General features: G+C 41.2%; 1 protein-coding gene across 1 annotated transcript; it reads left to right on the top strand.

Annotated features, from left to right (window-relative positions):
* Nucleotides 1-13,016: 13,016 nt before the first annotated feature.
* Nucleotides 13,017-18,789, top strand: LOC106608104 (uncharacterized). The gene is made up of 7 exons (XM_045713570.2): nt 13,017-13,311; nt 13,544-13,867; nt 14,868-14,978; nt 15,076-15,104; nt 15,201-15,248; nt 15,389-15,460; nt 15,693-18,789. Exons 1-7 carry the CDS (start codon nt 13,053-13,055, stop codon nt 15,801-15,803), a joined length of 954 nt encoding a protein of 317 aa, XP_045569526.2. The 5' UTR covers nt 13,017-13,052; the 3' UTR covers nt 15,804-18,789.
* The last annotated feature ends 352 nt before the right edge of the window (nt 18,790-19,141 follow it).

Consider the following 19,141-nt stretch of genomic DNA (forward strand, 5'->3'; position numbering starts at 1 on the left):
TCCCATTGTGACGTGAAGCGGGACATTATTTGCCTGGGGGACAGAATTTGTCAAGACAGCCCCTTTCAAAAGGTAGACATCACAGAGAGGAATTTGATTTGATTCATTCGACTCCCCATTAGCTGACGCCAATGGCGACAGCTACTCTTACTGGGGTCCGACACATAAAAGACATTACTGACAAAAGACTTTACACACATTTAAAAACATTTGCATGTAGTGTGTGTGTGTGTGTGTGTGTGCATCTATCAATTACACATACATGTCAGAACATACCACAGGAGGTTGGTGGCACCTTAATTGGGGAGGACAAGCTTGTTGTAATAGCTGGAGTAGAATTAGTGGAATGGTATCAAATACATAAAACATGGTTTCCATGTGTTTGATTCCATTCCATTAACTCTGTTCAGGCTGTTACTATGAGCAGTCCTCTCCTCAGCAGCCTCCTGTGGTGCATACACACAACAAGTAGGTCACATGGGGGAGAGGTGTTGAGCCGTAAGGTGTTGCTTTATTTGTTTTTTTAAACCAGATTTGCTGTTCACTTGTGCTATATAAAATGGAAGGGAGTTCCATGCACTCATGGCTCTATATAATACGGTATGTTTCCTTGAATTTGTTCTGGACCTGGGACTGTGAAAAGACCCCTGGTGGCATATCTGGTGGGGTAAGTGTGTGTGTCAGCCCTGTGTGTAAGTTGACTAGGCAAACAATTTGGAATTTCCAACACAATAATATTTCTTATAAAAACAAGAAGTGACGTAGTCCATCTTTCCTCAACTCTTAGCCATGAGAGACTGGCATGCATAGTATTAATATTAGCCATCTGATTACAATGAAGAGCAAAATGTCTCGCTCAGTTCTGGGCCAGCTGCAGCTGAACTAGTTATTCCTTTGCAGCACTTGACCATATGACTGGACAATAATCAATATAAGATAAAACTAGAGGATGCAGGACTTGCTTTGTGGAGTGTGGTGTCAAAAAATCAGATCATCTCTTTATTATGGACAGACCTCTCCCCATCTTTACAACCATTGAATCTATACATTTTGACCGTGATAGTTTACAATCTAAGGTAACACCAAGTAATGTAGTCTCCTCAACTTGTTCAACAACCACACAATTCATTACCAGGTTCAGGTTCAGGTCCAGAACTTAGGGAATAATTTGTACCAAATAGTACAAATTTCAGTCACTTCATCAGCTGTGGTTGCTGGTGTGTATATGGATTAATCAGCAGCATACATGCCAGTGGCAGGTCATTGGTAAAAATAGAAAAGAGTAGAGGGCCTATAGAACTCTCCTGCGGTACACCACACTTTACATTTTTGACATTTGAGAAGCTTCCATTAAAGAAACCCCTCTGAGTTCTATTAGATGGATTTTCTTATCGTGGATTCAGCACTGAGGTTGAAAAGCCATAACACAAGTTTTCTCAACAACAGGTTATAGTCAATAATATCAAAGCCTGCACTGAAATCTAACAGTACAGCTCCCACAATCGTATTATCAATTTCGTTCAACCAATCATCAGTCATTTGTGTCAGAGCAGTACCTGCTGAACATGCTGAATGCCTGTTGTTAATTTGTTTATGGAGGAAATAGCATTGTATTTGATCAAACATCATTTTTTTCAACAGTTTTCTAAGTGCATGCTGATACGTCTGTTGCTTTACCATTCTTGGGTAGCGGAATGACTTTGGCTTCTCTCCAGGACTGAGGACAAAGACTTTCCTCCAGGCTCAGATTAAAGATATGACAGATAGGAGTGGCTATAGAGTCAGCCACCATCATCAGTAGCTTTCCATCTACGTTGTCAATACCAGATTTGTCATTGTTGATCAATAACAATAATTTTTCCACCTCTCCCACACTAACATTACAAAATTCAAACTTGCAATGCTTTTCTTTCATGATTTGTTTTTTATGCATGAGTATGATGGCTCATTGCTAGCTGTTGGCATTTCCTGCCTGTTTGCCCTCTTTGCCAATTAAGTAATCATTAAAATAATTGGCAACATCAAATGGTTTTGTGATGAATAAGCCATCTGATTCAAATGAAATATGAAGTTGAATTTGTCTTTCTGCCCATAATTCCATTTAAAATATGCAAGTATTTTTTCATTATTCTTTATATGATTGAAATTGGCGTCAGAATACAGTTTCTTCTTCTTTTTGTTGAGTTTAGTCACATATTTTTTCCATTTGCAGTAAGTCAGCCATTCATATATGCAGCCAGACTTATTAACCATTCCTTTTCCCCCATCTCTTTCTACCATACTGTTTTTAAATTCCTCATCTCATCTATGGAGACTTAATAATCAAAGCTTGACGATTAGTTGATCATTTGAATCAGCTGTGTAGTGCTAATCAAATCAAAGCAAACGTTATTGGTCACATAGACATGATTAGCAGATGTTATTGCGAGTGTAGCGGAATGCTTATGCTTCTAGATCTGACAGTGTAGCAGTATCTAACAAGTAATATCTAACAATTCCACAACAAAACCTAATATCTAACAAATTCCACAACAATACCTAATACAAACATTCTAGTAAAGGAATGAGATAAGAATATATAGGTATAAAATATATGGATGAGCAGTGACAGAGCGGCTAAGATGCAATAGATAGTGAAGGATACAGTATACAGTATATACATATGAGATGAGAAATGTGAGATATGTAGTGGCATTATTAAAGCGACTAGTATTCCATTTATTAAAGTGGTTAATGATATCAAGTCTGAAGGTAGCAGCCTCTCTGTGCTAGTGGTGGCTGTTTAACAACCTGATGGCCTTGAGATAGAAGCTGTTTTTCAATCTCTCTGTCCCAGCTTTGACGCACCTGTACTGACCTCGCATTCTGTATGGAAGCGGGGTGAACAGGTGGTGGCTCAGGTTGTTATTGTCCTTGATGATCTTTTTGCCTTCCCGTGACATCGGGTGTTGTAGGTGGCCTGGAGGGCAGGTAGTTTGCCCCCGGTGATGCGTTGTGCAGACCACACCACCCTCTGGATAGCCTTGCCGTTGTGGGCGGTGCAGTTGCCGTACCAGGCGGTGATACAGCCCAACAGGATGCTCTCAATTGTGCACCTGTAAAAGTAAGTGAGGGTTTTCGGTGCCAAGCCAAATTTATTCAGCCTCCTGAGGTTGAAGAGGCGCTGTTGCGCCTTTTTCACCACACTGTCTGTGTGCGCGGACCTTTTCAGTTTGTCGGTGATACGTGCAGCGAGGAACTTAAAACTTTCCACCTCCCCTGGTGTCCCGTTAATGTGGATAGGGGGGGTGCTCCCTTCGCTGTTTCCTGAAGTCCACGATCATCTCTTTTGTTTTGCTGACATTGAGTGAGACGTTATTTTCCTGACACCACACTCCAAGGGCCCTTACCTCCTCCCTGCTGGCTGTCTCGTCGTTGTTGGTAATCAAGCCTACCACTGTAGTTTCGTCTGCAAACTTGATGATTGAGTTGGAAGCGTGCATGGCCACGCAGTTGTGGGTGAACAAGGAGTACAGGAGGGGGTTGTGAATGCACCCTTATGGGACCCCAGTGTTGAGGATCAGTGGAGTGGAGATGTTGTTTCCTACCTTCACCACCTGGGGGTGGCCCGTCAGGAAGTCCAGGACCCAGTTGCACAGGGCGGGGTCAAGACCCAGGGTCTCAAGCTTATTGATGAGTTTGGAGGGTACTATGGTGTTGAATGCTGAGCTGTAGTCAATGAACAGCATTCTTACATATGTATTCCTCTTGTCCAGATGGGATAGGGCAGTGTGCAGTGTGATGGTGATTGCATAATCTGTGGACCTATTGGGGCAGACAGCAAATTGGAGTGGGTCTAGGGTGACAGGTAGAATGGAGGTGATATGATCCTTGACTAGTTTCTCAAGCACTTCATGATGACAGAAGTGAGTGCTACGGGGTGATAGTAATTTACCTTAGCTTTCTTGAGAACAGGAACAATGGTGGCCATCTTGAAACATGTGGGGACAGCAGACTGGGATAGGGATTGATTGAATATGTCCGTAAACACACCATCAGCTGGTCTGTGCATGCTCTGAGGACACGGCTAGGGATGCCGTCTGGGCCGGCAGCCTACTGAGGGTTAACTGTTTTACTCACTTCGGCCACATAGGAGAGCCCACAGTCTTTGGTGGCGAGCCGTGTCGGTGGCACTGTATTGTTCTCAAAGCACCCAAAGAAGTTGTTTAAAATCCCCAGCTACAATAAATGCAGCCTTGGGATATATGGTTTCTAGTTCGCATAAAGTCCAGTGAAGTTCCTTGATGGCTGTCTTGGTGTCCGCTTGTGGAGGGATATACACGGATGTGACTATAACCGATTAGAGTTCTCTTGGGAGATAATACGGTCAGCATTTGATTGTGAGGAATTCTAGGTCAGGTGAACAAATGGACTTGAGTTCTTGTATGCTGATACAATTACATCAGGAGTCATTCATCATGAAACATACACCCCCACCCTTCTTACCGGAGAGTTGTTTGTTCCTGTTGGCGCAATGCACTGAAAATCGCGTTGACTGTATAGACTTCGACAGTATGTCCACAGCTAGGCATGTCTCCGTGAAATAGAGTATGTTACAATCCTGGATTTCTCTTTGGAAAGCCACTCTTGCCCTAATTTCTTTTACTTTTCTCAACTAGGGACTGGACATTAGCAAGTAAAATACTCGAAAGTGGTGGGTGATGTGCACGCATCCGAAGCCTCACTAGCAGACTGCTCCCGCACCCTCTCCTCCAACGGCGTTGTTTTGGGTCAGCCTCTGGAATGCCCTGGGAGGTTCAGACAAAGGATCCGCTTTGGGAACGTCGTTTTCCTGGTCATAGTGCTTGTTTCGGCGGTAAATAGACGTCTCTCTGATATCAAATAGTTCTTCCCGGATGTATGTAATAACACTTAAGGTTTTCTGGGCTAACAATGTAAGAAATAATACATAAAAAAACAAAGTACTGCACAGTTTCCTAAGGACTTGAAGTGAAGCTGCCATCTCACGAAAACGTGTACCACTTGGGGTCCCCGGGACCGAGTTTGGGAAACATTGTATAAGACCATGTAGAACTGGGGTCTCCAACCCTGTTCCGGGAGAGCTACCCTTGTGTAGGTTTTTGCTCCAAACCCAGTTGTAACTAACCAGGTTCAGCTTATTATAAGAATCAGGTGTGCTAGATTAGAGTTGGAGGAACAGGTTTGGAGAGCCCTGATGTAGAACCACCAGAAAATAAATATGGATATTTTCTATCAGTCCTCAAAATTTGTCAGCCCTTATGGATTCACAGAAGATATTTATGTAATACATGGCTCTGTAGCATCAAACATATGCTAGACATTCAGATTGACAAATACAGTGAGGGAAAAAAGTATTTGATCCCCTGCTGATTTTGTACGTTTGCCCACTGACAAACAAATGATCAGTCTATAATTTTAATGGTAGGTTTTTTTGAATGGGCTACAAGACCATTGCCAAGCAGCTTGGTGAGAAGGTGACAACAGTTGGTGCAATTATTCGCAAATGGAAGAAACACAAAAGAACTGTCAATCTCCCTCGGCCTGGGGCTCCATGCAAGATCTCACCTCGTGGAGTTGCAATGATTATGAGAACGGTGAGGAATCAGCCCAGAACTACACGGGAGGATCTTGTCAATGATCTCAAGGCAGCTGGGACCATAGTCACCAAGAAAACAATTGGTAACACACTACGCCGTGAAGGACTGAAATCCTGCAGCGCCCGCAAGGTCCCGCTGCTCAAGAATACATATACATGCCCGTCTGAAGTTTGCCAATGAACATCTGAATGATTCAGAGGACAACTGGGTGAAAGTGTTGTGGTCAGATGAGACCAAAATGGAGCTCGTTGGCATCAACTCAACTCGCCGTGTTTGGAGGTGGAGGAATGCTGCCTATGACCCCAAGAACACCATCCCCACCGTCAAACATGGAGGTGGAAACATTATGCTTTGGGGGTGTTTTTCTGCTAAGGGGACAGGACAACTTCCCCGCATCAAAGGGACGATGGACGGGGCCATGTATCGTCAAATCTTGGGTGAGAACCTCCTTCCCTCAGCCAGGGCATTGAAAATGGGTCGTGGATGGGTATTCCAGCATGACAATGACCCAAAACACATGGCCAAGGCAACAAAGGAGTGGCTCAAGAAGAAGCACATTAACCTCTATGGGCTAGGTGGGACGCTTGCAAAAACTTCAATTTTTCAAACATATGACTATTTTACACCATTTTAAAGACAAGACTCTCGTTAATCTAACCACACTGTCCGATTTCAAAAAGGCTTTACAACGAAAGCAAAACATTAGATTATGTCAGCAGAGTACCCAGCCAGAAATAATCAGACACCCATTTTTCAAGCTAGCATATAATGTCACATAAACCCAAACCACAGCTAAATGTAGCACTAACCTTTGATGATCTTCATCAGATGACAACCCTAGGACATTATGTTATACAATACATGCATGTTTTGTTCAATCAAGTTCATATTTATATCAAAAACCAGCTTTTTACATTAGCATGTGACTAGCATGTGACTAGCATTCCCACCGAACACTGCCGGTGAATTTACTAAATTACTCACGATAAACGTTCACAAAAAGCATAACAATTATTTTAAGAATTATAGATACAGAACTCCTCTATGCACTCGATATGTCCGATTTTAAAATAGCTTTTCGGTGAAAGCACATTTTGCAATATTCTCAGTACATAGCCCGGCATCACAGGGCTAGCTATTTAGACACCCAGCAAGTTTAGCACTCACCAAAGTCAGATTTACTATAAGAAAAATGTTATTACCTTTGCTGTCTTCGTCAGAATGCACTCCCAGGACTTCTACTTCAATAACAAATGTTGGTTTGGTCCCAAATAATCCATTCTTATATCCAAATAGCGGCGTTTTGTTCGTGCGTTCAAGACACTATCCGAAAGGGTAAATAAGGGTGATGAGCATGGCGCAATTCGTGACAAAAAAATTCTAAATATTCCATTACCGTACTTCGAAGCATGTCAACCGCTGTTTAAAATCAATTTTTATGCAATTTTTCTCATAAAAAAGCGATAATTTTCAAACCGGGAATCTGCTTTTAGGTAAACAGACGAAAGAAAATAAAGCATGGGGTCGACTCGGGCACGCGCCTAAGCCCATAGTACTCTGATCGGCCACTTGCCAAACGCGATAAAGTGTTTCAGCCAGAGGCTGCCTCGATATCGTTCAGCTTTTTCCCAGGCTCTGAGAGCCTATGGGAGCCGTAGGAAGTGTCACGTTATAGCAAAGATCCTCAGTTTTCAATAAAAAGAGCCAAGATGAAACACAACTTGTCAGACAGGCCACTTCCTGCATGGAATCTTCTCAGGTTTTGGCCTGCCATATGAGTTCTGTTATACTCACAGACACCATTCAAACAATTTTAGAAACTTTAGGGTGTTTTCTATCCAAATCTACTAATTATATAATTATATGCATATTCTAGTTACTGGGCAGGAGTATTAACCAGATTAAATCGGGTACGTTTTTTATCCGGCCGTGTCAATACTGCCCCCTAGCCCTAACAGGTTAAGGTCCTGGAGTAGCCTAGCCAGTCTCCAGACCTTAATCCCATAGAAAATCTGTGGAGGGAGCTGAAGGTTCGAGTTGCCAAACGTCAGCCTCGAAACCCTAATGACTTGGAGAAGATCTGCAAAGAGGAGTTGGACAAAATCCCTCCTGAGATGTGTGCAAACCTGGTGGCCAACTACAATAAACGTCTGACCTCTGTGATTGCCAACAAGGGTTTTGCCACCAAGTACTAAGTCATGTTTTGCAGAGGGGTCAAATACTTATTTCCCTCATTAAAATGCAAATCAATTTGTAACATTTTTGACATGCGTTTTTCTGGATTTTTTTGTTGGTATTCTGTCTTAATTACGTTTCTGTATCTAGAATCCACTCCAGGAAAATGCAGAGGCACCACACGATATTGTCTGTAAGACAAGAAACAAACAAAATTATACTCTATTTCACAGTTTGAACAACAGTTGAACAGTGCCAGCGTAACATCAATATTAGGGTAGACTAATTGAACATGCATAGTGTACATGTATACAATATCTAGCCTAATATAAAGAAATAGGGCATAACCCTCAAGCTTTGCACAGTGAACAGATTGTACAAATTAGCCTAGGTAGATAGAAAGAGTATCTACCTACAGCCATGCCAATTAGCCATGCTTAGGCAAACATTTTTAACCCCTGTGCGGCCTGACATCCAGCGAAAAATCATATCGCCATTAGCATAACAAAATTTAATTAAAAAATTAAAAAAGAAAAAAAGAAAATTAGATCGTTTTATAGATACACCTCTCCTGAATCGAACCACGTTGTCCGATTTCAAAAAGGCTTTACAGCAAAAGCAAAACATTAGATTATGTTAGAGGAGTATATCGTAAAAGTAGCCACATAGCCATTTTCCGACCAACCACATGCATCACAAATAACCCAAAAACAGCTAAATGCAGCACTAACCTTTGACAATCTTCATCAGATGGCACACCTAGGACATCATGTTACACAATATATGCATTCTTTTGTTCGATAAAGTTCATATTTATATATAAAAACAGCATTTTACATCGGTGCGTAACGTTGACTAACTATTTTCCCTCAAATGCATCCGATGAAACAGAGCTACAATTTACTAAATTACTATTCGAAAACATTTTTAAAATGTAATATTGTCATTCTAAGATTTATAGATGAATATCTCTTGAAAGCACCTGTAATGCCAGATTTAAAAATAACTTTACTGGGTAATCACACTTTGCCATAAAAGGGGATGCGATACTCAGAACAATAGGCTAGCAATAGCAATAGGCTAGCCATCTTGGAACAATCGCATATCACATCTAGTCTTGTATACTATTGTCAATAATCCCTTACCTTTGGTTGTCTTCATCAGAAAGCACTTCCAGGAATCCCAGGTCCACAACAAATGTATTTTCGTTCGAAAAAATGACTCCTTTATGTTCCAAGAGCTTGTTCTTGTTAGCGCGTCTGAAGGCTGATCCAAATGCTTCGTCGGCCACGGGACAGCCATTTCGAGAAAATGCATTTTTTCCCCATTTAGGTTCGTTCAAACATGTCAAACGTTGTATAACATAAATCTTCAGGGCGTTTTTCAACAAGAGAGCCAATAAGATTCGAGGGGGACGATTGCATTGTGTTTCAAAACGTTTCGAAAGGGGAGGGTAACCAGGGGCGCCGGCATCATAATGGTGATGGCCCTCTCCGTGTGACCACGTTCCACAGCGTCTCATTCATTCAATTTTAAGGTAAAACCTGCTTTAGTTATAGAGATTTACAACACTAAATTGTTGTATTATTGTTTCTCCTCACTGTTGGCTAGTAAACTTAGCTAGCTAGCTGGTTGGATATAGAATACTTGTTATTTACATCTGTTTGGAATCCTATCTTGCGTCATGCCTATACTTTGTGATTGAAATGAATCCAAGGCCATAATCATAACCAATGTCAACCCTCGTAAATTATGTTACATAGCTAGCTAGTCAAATACACATGTTTACAAATGTGAGGTGTGGCGCATAACAAGTTAGCAGGCACCAGGCTAACTAGCTAACTAGCCAACTCCAGTCATGTGCTAACATTTTCTGATAAACCTAGCTTTAGGTGGCTGGTTGTAATGTTGTAGCTTGCTGTTTAGTAGCATGCCATGCCTAGAACTAAAAAGAGAAGAGTTTTTACAATTGAGACACAAAATATATATTTTTAGTCAGATGACTACTGGTAGTTGTTTAGTTAGCTAACTTAGTTAGCTAGCTACCTACAGTAGCTAACGTACTGGGCAGCCTTCTTCATCAACCTGGCCAAGGCTTTCAACTCTGTCAATCACCACATTCTTATCGGCAGACTCAACAGCCTTGGTTTCTCAAATGATTGCCTCGCCTGGTTCACCAACTACTTCTCAGACAGAGTTCAGTGTGTCAAATCGGAGGCCCTGTTGTCCGGACCTCTGGCAGTCTCTATGGGGGAGCCACAGGGTTCAATTCTCGGGCCGACTCTTTCTCTGTATACATCAATGATGTCGCTCTTGCTGCTGGTGATTCTCTGATCCACCTCTACACAGACAACACGATTCTGTATACTTCTGGCCCTTCTTTGGACACTGTGTTAACAAACCTCTAGATGAGCTTCAATGCCATACAACACTCCTTCCGTGGCCTCCAACTGCTCTTAAATGCAAGTAAAACTAAATGCATGCTCTTCAACCGATTGCTGCCCGCACCCGCCCGCCCGTCTAGCATTACTACTCTGGACGGTTCTGACTTTGAATATGTGGACAACTATAAATAACTAGTTGTCTGGTTAGACTGTAAACTCGTCTTCCAGACTCACATTAAGCATCTCCAATCCAAAATGAAATCTAGAATCGGCTTCCTATTTCACAACAAAGCCTCCTTCACTCATGCTGCCAAACATTCCCTCGTAAAACTGGGAGATTGATGGAGTGCTGCAGCAGATGACCTGTCCTCCACATCACCCAACCTCAACCCAATTAAGATGGTTTGGGATGAGTTGGACCGCAGAGTGAAGGAAAAGCAGCCAAAAAGTGCTCAGCAAATGTGGGAACTTCAGGACTGTTGAAAAATCATTCCAGGTAAAGATGGTTGAGAGAATGCCAAGAGTGTGCAAAGCTGTCATCAAGGCAAATGGTGGCTATATTTAAGGATCTCAAATCTAAAATATATTTTGATTTGTTTAACTTTTTTTTGTTACTCCATGATACCATATGTGTTATTTCATAGTTTTGATGTCTTCACTATTATTCTACAATGTGGAAAATAGTAAAAATAAAGAAAAACCCTTGAATGAGTAGCTATGTCCAATCTTTGACTGGTACTGTATATATCTTTTAAAAATATATTTTCCTTTATTATTTTAACCTAACCCTAGCACCCCTCCCCTAATTGGAGTAAACTACTGGACAACAACACGTAGGTTTCTAATTCCAGCTTATACAGTACACACTATGTACATTTTACGGACACAATGTATTTTACAATAGTTATCTTTTGTTTGTTTTTATCCCATCCTTCAGCTACCATCGACCCCTCCCATCTATCTCTGTTACTATTTGATGCACATGCTACTTCACAGTATTATGTTGAAACTATACTGTAAAAATAATTAACTAAAATATATTGTGTGGGACAATATCAGGTTCCACCATGCATAGGTGGTTCAGGCATGGTTTCAGGCCCATCCCTGATTCGTGACCTTATACCTGCCCCCATTCTCCACTTTCCTCAACCCCATTGAGGAATTTTTTCAGCATGGAGGTGGAAGGTGTACGATTGCCATCCCCATGACCGTGTCACCCTCCTTCTGGGCATGGATGAGCCATGCGACGACATCAATGCAGACTAATGTCAAGCTTGGATTCACCATGCCATAAGTTTTTTGCCGACGTGCATGAACAAAGAGGACATTCACTGTGGTGTGGATTAGAATTCATGGCCAAATGCTCAAGACAGGCTTGATGCAAATGAATGCATGCTGTTAGGTTCTTATTTTTCAGAGTAAATAACCCACGGACACTAGAGAAGCTTTAACCGGGTTTAATTCTTCCCAAAGGTTCTGTACAGCTGTAATCAGACAACTCAACATTTGTCCAATCCAGATATTTATATCCCACTTAAGACACTCCTCCTTCTCTCCAATCCTTACATTTTATGGCTCTATAGGAAGCTAATAAAGAGGGTAACAGGATAACAAACCTTTATTACTCCCTTAAGAGAATCCGTCCTCACCTCCTGACCTCAACCCCTCCTTCATCTAATCTACAGATGTCCTTCTGTCTCTACTATTTCACACGTTGCTCTCCTCTCATCCCCCAACACATTCCGAAGCTACCTGTCTTTCTTCAGAGAACCATTAACTTGTGCTTTGATTCTATGCTTCTTCTCTCTCATTTATTTAAAATCTCAATGTTCAAAATGTCGAACCCAACAATGCTAAACGTTATGTTTATTTTCATTCATTTAATTTGTTTAGTTTATTTTTCTTACAGTCACTTCCTGACCAGAAAAAGGGATTATTTGTCATTGTAGTTTGGTCAGGGCGTGGCAGGGGGTGTTTGTTTTGTGTGTTTCGGTGTTTTTGGTTTAGGTTCTATGTTTTCTATTTCTATGTTTAAATCTAGTTTTCTATTTCTATGTTGGGGTTTTGGTAGGACCTCCAATTAGAGGCAGCTGGTTGTCGTTGCCTCTAATTGGAGGCCATATTTAGTTGGGGTTTGTTTCACTTGTGTTTTGTGGGTGGTTGTTTTCCTGTATAGCCGGTTTTGCCTTACGGAACTGTTTTGTCGTTTTGTTTAAGTGTTTTCTTTAAATAAATTAAGAAGATGAGCACTTTACCCGCTGCGCCTTGGTCCTATCCTTACGACGCCTATGACACTTACATTTGATTACAGACAGTACACCTATGTTGCAATTATATCCAATTTTTTTCTTCCCATGAATGATTGTAGAGGATGTCTTCGTTGGATAGATATTATAGATTTTCTGTCAATTTTGTTGGGTAATATAAGTTTATTGACTAATGTGAAAAGTGTGTAATTTACAGTACTGTAGCATATTACTTTCAGCACTTCTAAGGGCATATATTGCATTGTTTGCTATTGTATTAACTGGTTGTTAAAAGAACTAAATTGAGAAGACATCATTATGTTGTGTTTTGGTGATTAAACAAATGTTCTCATAACATTTCACAATAAACCTTTGAATCAGTAGTTGTGTGGTGAGAGATGTTTACAATCCAAATGAATGCACAATGACATGTTTTGAATGAAAGAGTTGCTGCATTTCAAGTGTGACCAGTTTGGTATGTACCACATACTTGTGAAAACAGTACCAAAAACGATAAAAAATAACTAAGCTTGAGCGTTCTCACCAAGGGTGTGAAAAACACTTCTGCTTTGTGAACTTCAGTCCATCAAGAGTCTGAAATGATATAACCACTGAAAGGAAATTGCGCTATGGTGATAGAGAAACTTCCCACTTGGCACACACTGGATGAATCGACATTGTTTCCACGATATTTCAACAAAATTGCATTGAACCAATGTGGAATAGACATTGAATTGACGTATGTGTCCAGTGGGCACTGTATGGTGAGAAACTTGTTGTGCAGAGACACTCCGACAGAGAGAGAAGCAAAGGAGAGAGTGAGGGAGAGGACAATGGTTAAAATGGCTGTTTTGGGACTGCTTGGGTCCCTTTTATATCTGCTAACAGGTGAGACCAGTGTGATATTTAGAGAATAACATGCAAACTATCCATCTCAGAAAACAATATATCAATTCATATTGTAGAATTTCTTTGGTTGAGTAAACATTTTTGTTGTGACATTCTGTGGATATAGTGACTCCATTTATGTGAAAAGCATACCTTTTAAGTATATTAATGGTCCCCATCTGTATTCTAATCTGTATTAAAAAATAATGATCTGATATCATGTTCTTGTCAGGTGTCAGTGGAGAAACTCTCTCTATGTTCTCCAGAGTGGGAGATGATGTCAGTCTGCCGTGTAACAATGTGGTTTATCCAAACTGCTCCTCAACTACATGGATCTATAACAGAGATGGAACTGCTATTGAACTAGTCAGTCTAGGGAAGGTGAAAAAACAACTCAACAACATAGCAGACAGACTTAGTTTAGAGTCTAACTGTTCTCTACATGTTAGTGATGTCAGAGCTGAAGATGCTGGACAATACACCTGTCAACAGTACCTTACAGAGACTGGACCAAGACATGGAGCTGATGCCCCTGTTCATCTGTCTGTTCTAACCAGTGAGTATCTGTTGCTCTGCAGTGCCAACATTTTCAATGAAAAGATGATCAATTATGTCAGTAAGAGTATGTTTGAGTAAGATTGACCTTGTCATGTGGGTAATGCATACAGGACATTGGAAAAGGACAACAGTCCCAGCACAAAGAAATGTATGTAGTGTATTTGAAATTTGAATTTTGAAGTGACCTTTTCTCTGATTCAACCAGGTGACACTGTCTGAGTAGTTGCATAATTTCAAAGGACAAAACAATGTTATAATTGCGGCAATACGGGTTTGATTGAATTAAACCCCATAGTGTTGATGATAGTAATGTTGCTACTCAACCACATGTGAAACCAATATTCACCATATGACACATTCATCTTATTCATATCCAGAGATCATATCCTCTACAACTGCAAAGAACATCAACATCATCCAGTCCATTCCCTTCTGTTGTAGTAGCTCTACTTTTTACAATACATTTACATTTACATTTAAGTCATTTAGCAGACGCTGCTATCCAGAGCGACTTACAAATTGGTGCATTCACCTTATGATATCCAGTGGAACAACCACTTTACAATAGTGCATCTAAATCTTTTAGGGGGGGGGGGGGGGATTAGAAGGATTACTTTATCCTATCCTAGGTATTCCTTAAAGAGGTGGGGTTTCAGGTGTCTCCGGAAGGTGGTGATTGACTCCTCTGTCCTGGCATCGTGAGGGAGCTTGTTCCACCATAGGGGTGCCAGAGCAGCGAACAGTTTTGACTGGGCTGAGCGGGAACTGTGCTAGTGGGAGGATCTATAGGAGGACGGGCTCATCGTAATGGCTGGAATAGAATTAAAGGAACAGAGTCAAACGTGGTTTCCATATCTTTAATATGTTTGATACTGTTCCATTCCATTCTAGACATTACAATGAGCCCGTCCTCCTATAGCTCCTTCCACCAGCCTCCTCTGATCTCCATATGACCTCAGGCTCTCTGTACTGAACCATCCTGTCTCTGGTCCTGCCAGGTTCTCCTCCACCAATCCAGATCCTCGTCCTCCATGTGGCTGTAGGAGTGGCTGTCGGAGCAGCTGTGTGTGTTGTTGCTGCTGTCATCGTAGTACACAGAAGGAGAACGAGTATGTCATGAAATTAATATATATATAGCCTACCAGATCATAGTGATAGGAAAGTGACACCTCAGATACCTCATTTGAATTTTGCTCTGCTTTTCAGATAACCGAATGTCAGCTGATGACAAAATTGTGAGGAACAAATATACATTATTGCATATTGTATACTTCTCTTTCATTATTTACTAAATCCTGTGCATTGTTTACATTTCATTTTTATTTTTGTAGGATCTGACTGCAGGAAGCCATTCTAACCTATCAACCAATGAGGACAAGGTCAGTAAATCACAATATGATTACATTTCTGTCATTGTATTTACTCATGTGAATCATGATGTTATTCAGCTGTTATCACGCAACGGGGTTAACGTCCAGTTAATTAGTCCATAATCTTATTGTTCTCTGTCCACTTGAAGCATCAACCTGCTGGCAATATCACCTATGCCTCCATCCTCCACTTCAATCAAAACCCCCCGCAGAGTGTTGATGTAAGTGAAGCTAAATAATACTGTGTGCAGGTTTGACTCTTACTCCTATATAATGTTTAAAGCCTTTAATTGGTTGCGTCTGACTGTGTGTGTGTGTGTGTGTGTGTGTGTGTGTGTGTGTGTGTGTGTGTGTGTGTGTGTGTGTGTGTGTGTGTGTGTGTGTGTGTGTGTGTGTGTGTGTGTGTGGTGTGTGTGTGTGTGTGTGTGTGTGTGTGTGTGTTTGTATGTGTAGGTCCAGGGTGAGGATGCAGTGACCTATTCCTCTGTTAAGCCCTCTACTACCAGAGGGAGAGAGACAGAGAACTCTGCTGACCCCAGCTCCCTCAACCACGGTCGGTTATGATACAGCCTGGAATTGAGCCTGTGTCTGTAGTGATGCCTCTAGCACTGAGATGCAGTGCCTTAGACCACTCAGCGCAGCGGTTAAATGTATCATTGAACTTGTTAACTTGACTGAGAACACATTCTCATTTACAGCAACAACCTGGGGAATAGTTACAGGGGAGATTAATGAGCCAATTGGAAGCTGGGGATGATTAGGTGGCTACAGTATGATGGTCAGATTGGGAGTGTAGCCAGGATACCAGAGTTAACACCCCTACTCTTACAGTATCTTTAGTGACCACAGAGAGTCAGGACACTTGTTTTAACATCCCGATTGAAAGGCAGCACCCTACACAAGGCAATGTCCCCAATCACTGACCTGGGATATTTGAGGACATGTGAGGCATCTGTTTCTCAAACTAGACACTCTAATGTACTTGTCCTCTTGCTCAGTTGTGCACCGAGGATCCCACTCCTCTTTCTATTCTGGTTAGAGCCACTTTGCGCTACTCTGTGAAGGGAGTAGTATACAGCGTTGTATGAGATCTTCAGTTTCTTGGCAATTTCTCGCATGGAATAGTCTTCATACAAGAATAGGCTGACGAGTTTCAGAAGAAAGTTATTTGTTTCTGACCATTTTGAGCCTGTAATCGAACCCACAATTGCTGATGCTCCAGATACTCAACTAGCCTAAAGAAGGTCAGATGTATTGTTTCTTTAATCAGCAAAACAGTTTTCAGCTGTGCTAACATAATTGCAAAAGGGTTTTCTAGTGGTCAATTAGTCTTTTAAAATGATAAACATGGATTAGCTAACACAGCGTACCATTGGAACACAGGAGTGATGGTTGCTGATAATGGGCCTCTGTAGGCCTATGTACAGTGAGGGAAAAAAGTATTTGATCCCCTGCTGATTTTGTACGTTTGCCCACTTACAAAGAAATGATCAGTCTATAATTTTAATGGTAGGTTTATCTGAACAGTGAGAGACAGAATAACAACAAAAAAATCCAGAAAAACGCATGTCGAAAATGTTATAAATTGATTTGCATTTTAATGAGGGAAATAAGTATTTGACCCCTCTGCAAAACATGACTTAGTACTTGGTGGCAAAACCCATGTTGGCAATCACAGAGGTCAGACGTTTCTTGTAGTTGACCACCAGGTTTGCACACATCTCAGGAGGGATTTTTTCCCACTCCTCTTTGCAGATCTTCTCCAAGTCATTAAGGTTTCGAGGCTGACGTTTGGAAACTCGAACCTTCAGCTCCCTCCACAGATTTTCTATGGGATTAAGGTCTGGAGACTGGCTAGGCTACTCCAGGACCTTAATGTGCTTCTTCTTGAGCCACTCCTTTGTTGTCTTGGCCGTGTGTTTTGGGTCATTGTCATGCTGGAATACCCATCCACAACCCATTTTCAATGCCCTGGCTGAGGGAAGGAGGTTCTCACCCAAGATGTGACGGTACATGGCCCCGTCCATCATCCCTTTGATGCGGTGAAGTTGTCCTTTCACCTTAGCAGAAAAACACCCCCAAAGCATAATGTTTCCACTTCCATGTTTGACGGTGGGGATGGTGTTCTTGTGGTCATAGGCAGCATTCCTCCTCTTCCAAACACAGCGAGTTGAATTGATGCCAAAGACCTCCATTTTTGTCTCATCTGAGCACAACACTTTCACCCAGTTGTCCTCTGAATCATTCAGATGTTCATTGGCAAACTTCAGACGGGCATATATATGTGCTTTCTTGAGCAGGGGGACCTTGTGGGCACTGCAGGATTTCAGTCCTTCACGGCGTAGTGTGTTACCAACTTGTTTTCTTGGTGACTATGGTCCCAGTTGCCTTGAGATCATTGACAAGATCCTCCCGTGTAGTTCTGGGCTGATTCCTCACCGTTCTCATGATCATTGCAACTCCACGAGGTGAGATCTTGCATGGAGCCCCAGGCCGAGGGATATTGACAGTTCTTTTGTGTTTCTTCCATTTGCGAATAATCGCACCAACTGTTGTCACCTTCTCACCAAGCTGCTTGGCGATGGTCTTGTAGCCCATTCCAGCCTTGTGTAGGTCTACAATCTTGTCCCTGACATCCTTGGAGAGCTCTTTGGTCTTGGCCATGGTGGAGAGTTTGGAATCTGATTGATTGATTGCTTCTGTGGACAGGTGTCTTTAATACAGGTAACAAACTGAGATTAGGAGCACTCCCTTTAAGAGTGTGCTCCTAATCTCAGCTCGTTACCTGTATAAAAGACACCTGGGAGCCAGAAATCTTTCTGATTGAGAGGGGGTCAAATACTTATTTCCCTCATTAAAATGCAAATCAATTTATAACATTTTTGACATGCGTTTTACTGGATTTTTTTGTTGTTATTCTGTCTCTCGCTGTTCAAATAAACCTATCATTAAAATTATAGACTGATCATTTCTTTGTCAGTGGGCAAACGTACAAAATCAGCAGGGGATCAAATACTTTTTTCCCTCGCTGTAGATATTCCATAAAATAAATAGCCTTTTCTTGCTACAATAGTCATTTACAACATAAACAACGTCTACACTGTATTTCTGATTAAGTTTATGTTATTTTAATGGACCAAAAATGTGCTTTTCTTTCAAAAACAAGGACATTTCGAAGTGACCCTAAACTTTTGAACGGTAGTGTATATAGACTCTGGATTGCTGATGCTATGTGTTGGCCAATGAGATGCTTTGAAGCCACCGGTCGGCCATAGTGGCACTCCCTAGTAGGAGCAGTCCTCCATGGAAATGAATGGAATTCTACAGTATTTTCAATTAAAAGTTTCAAGGACGAAATTACATGTATTTAAGTATTTTTTTGTTGTAGTGAGGACAGTAACAGTACAAAAAATAAATACTTTAAGGAAAATGTTTTTATATATATTTATTTTTAATGTTTAGCTCACATAATATACATTTAAAGTATGCATAAAGCTGTCTGTAATAGAATAAATGGGTAAAAAAACAAATAAAGACATTAATAAATGCATTTCTATAGCTTCCAAAATATTTTACAATTGAGGAGTGCCAAGATTGCTGCCTGTGGCTTCAATACAGCACCCCCTGTCCGTCATCCAGGGTTTGCACACATCATGGTCTTAACAAACACCCACCATGACGCCCATTAGATTTGCCTGATATCAGACAAACTAAAGGAAGAGAAAACCCCCACCAACTTAGGTTAGGGAGTAAAAGTAACGTGCAACAAACAAAAAAATAGAGACACAAGAAAAAAGGCTTTAACAAGCTCTTATTTCCCCTTACTTACACTTACTTCCCCTTACTTACACTTACTTCCCCTTACTTACACTTACTTCCCCTTACTTACACTTACTTCCCCT

This window comes from Salmo salar, chromosome 06, assembly GCF_965601325.2.
Source record: "Salmo salar chromosome 06, fSalSal1, whole genome shotgun sequence".
Classification (NCBI taxonomy): Eukaryota; Metazoa; Chordata; class Actinopteri; order Salmoniformes; family Salmonidae; genus Salmo; species Salmo salar.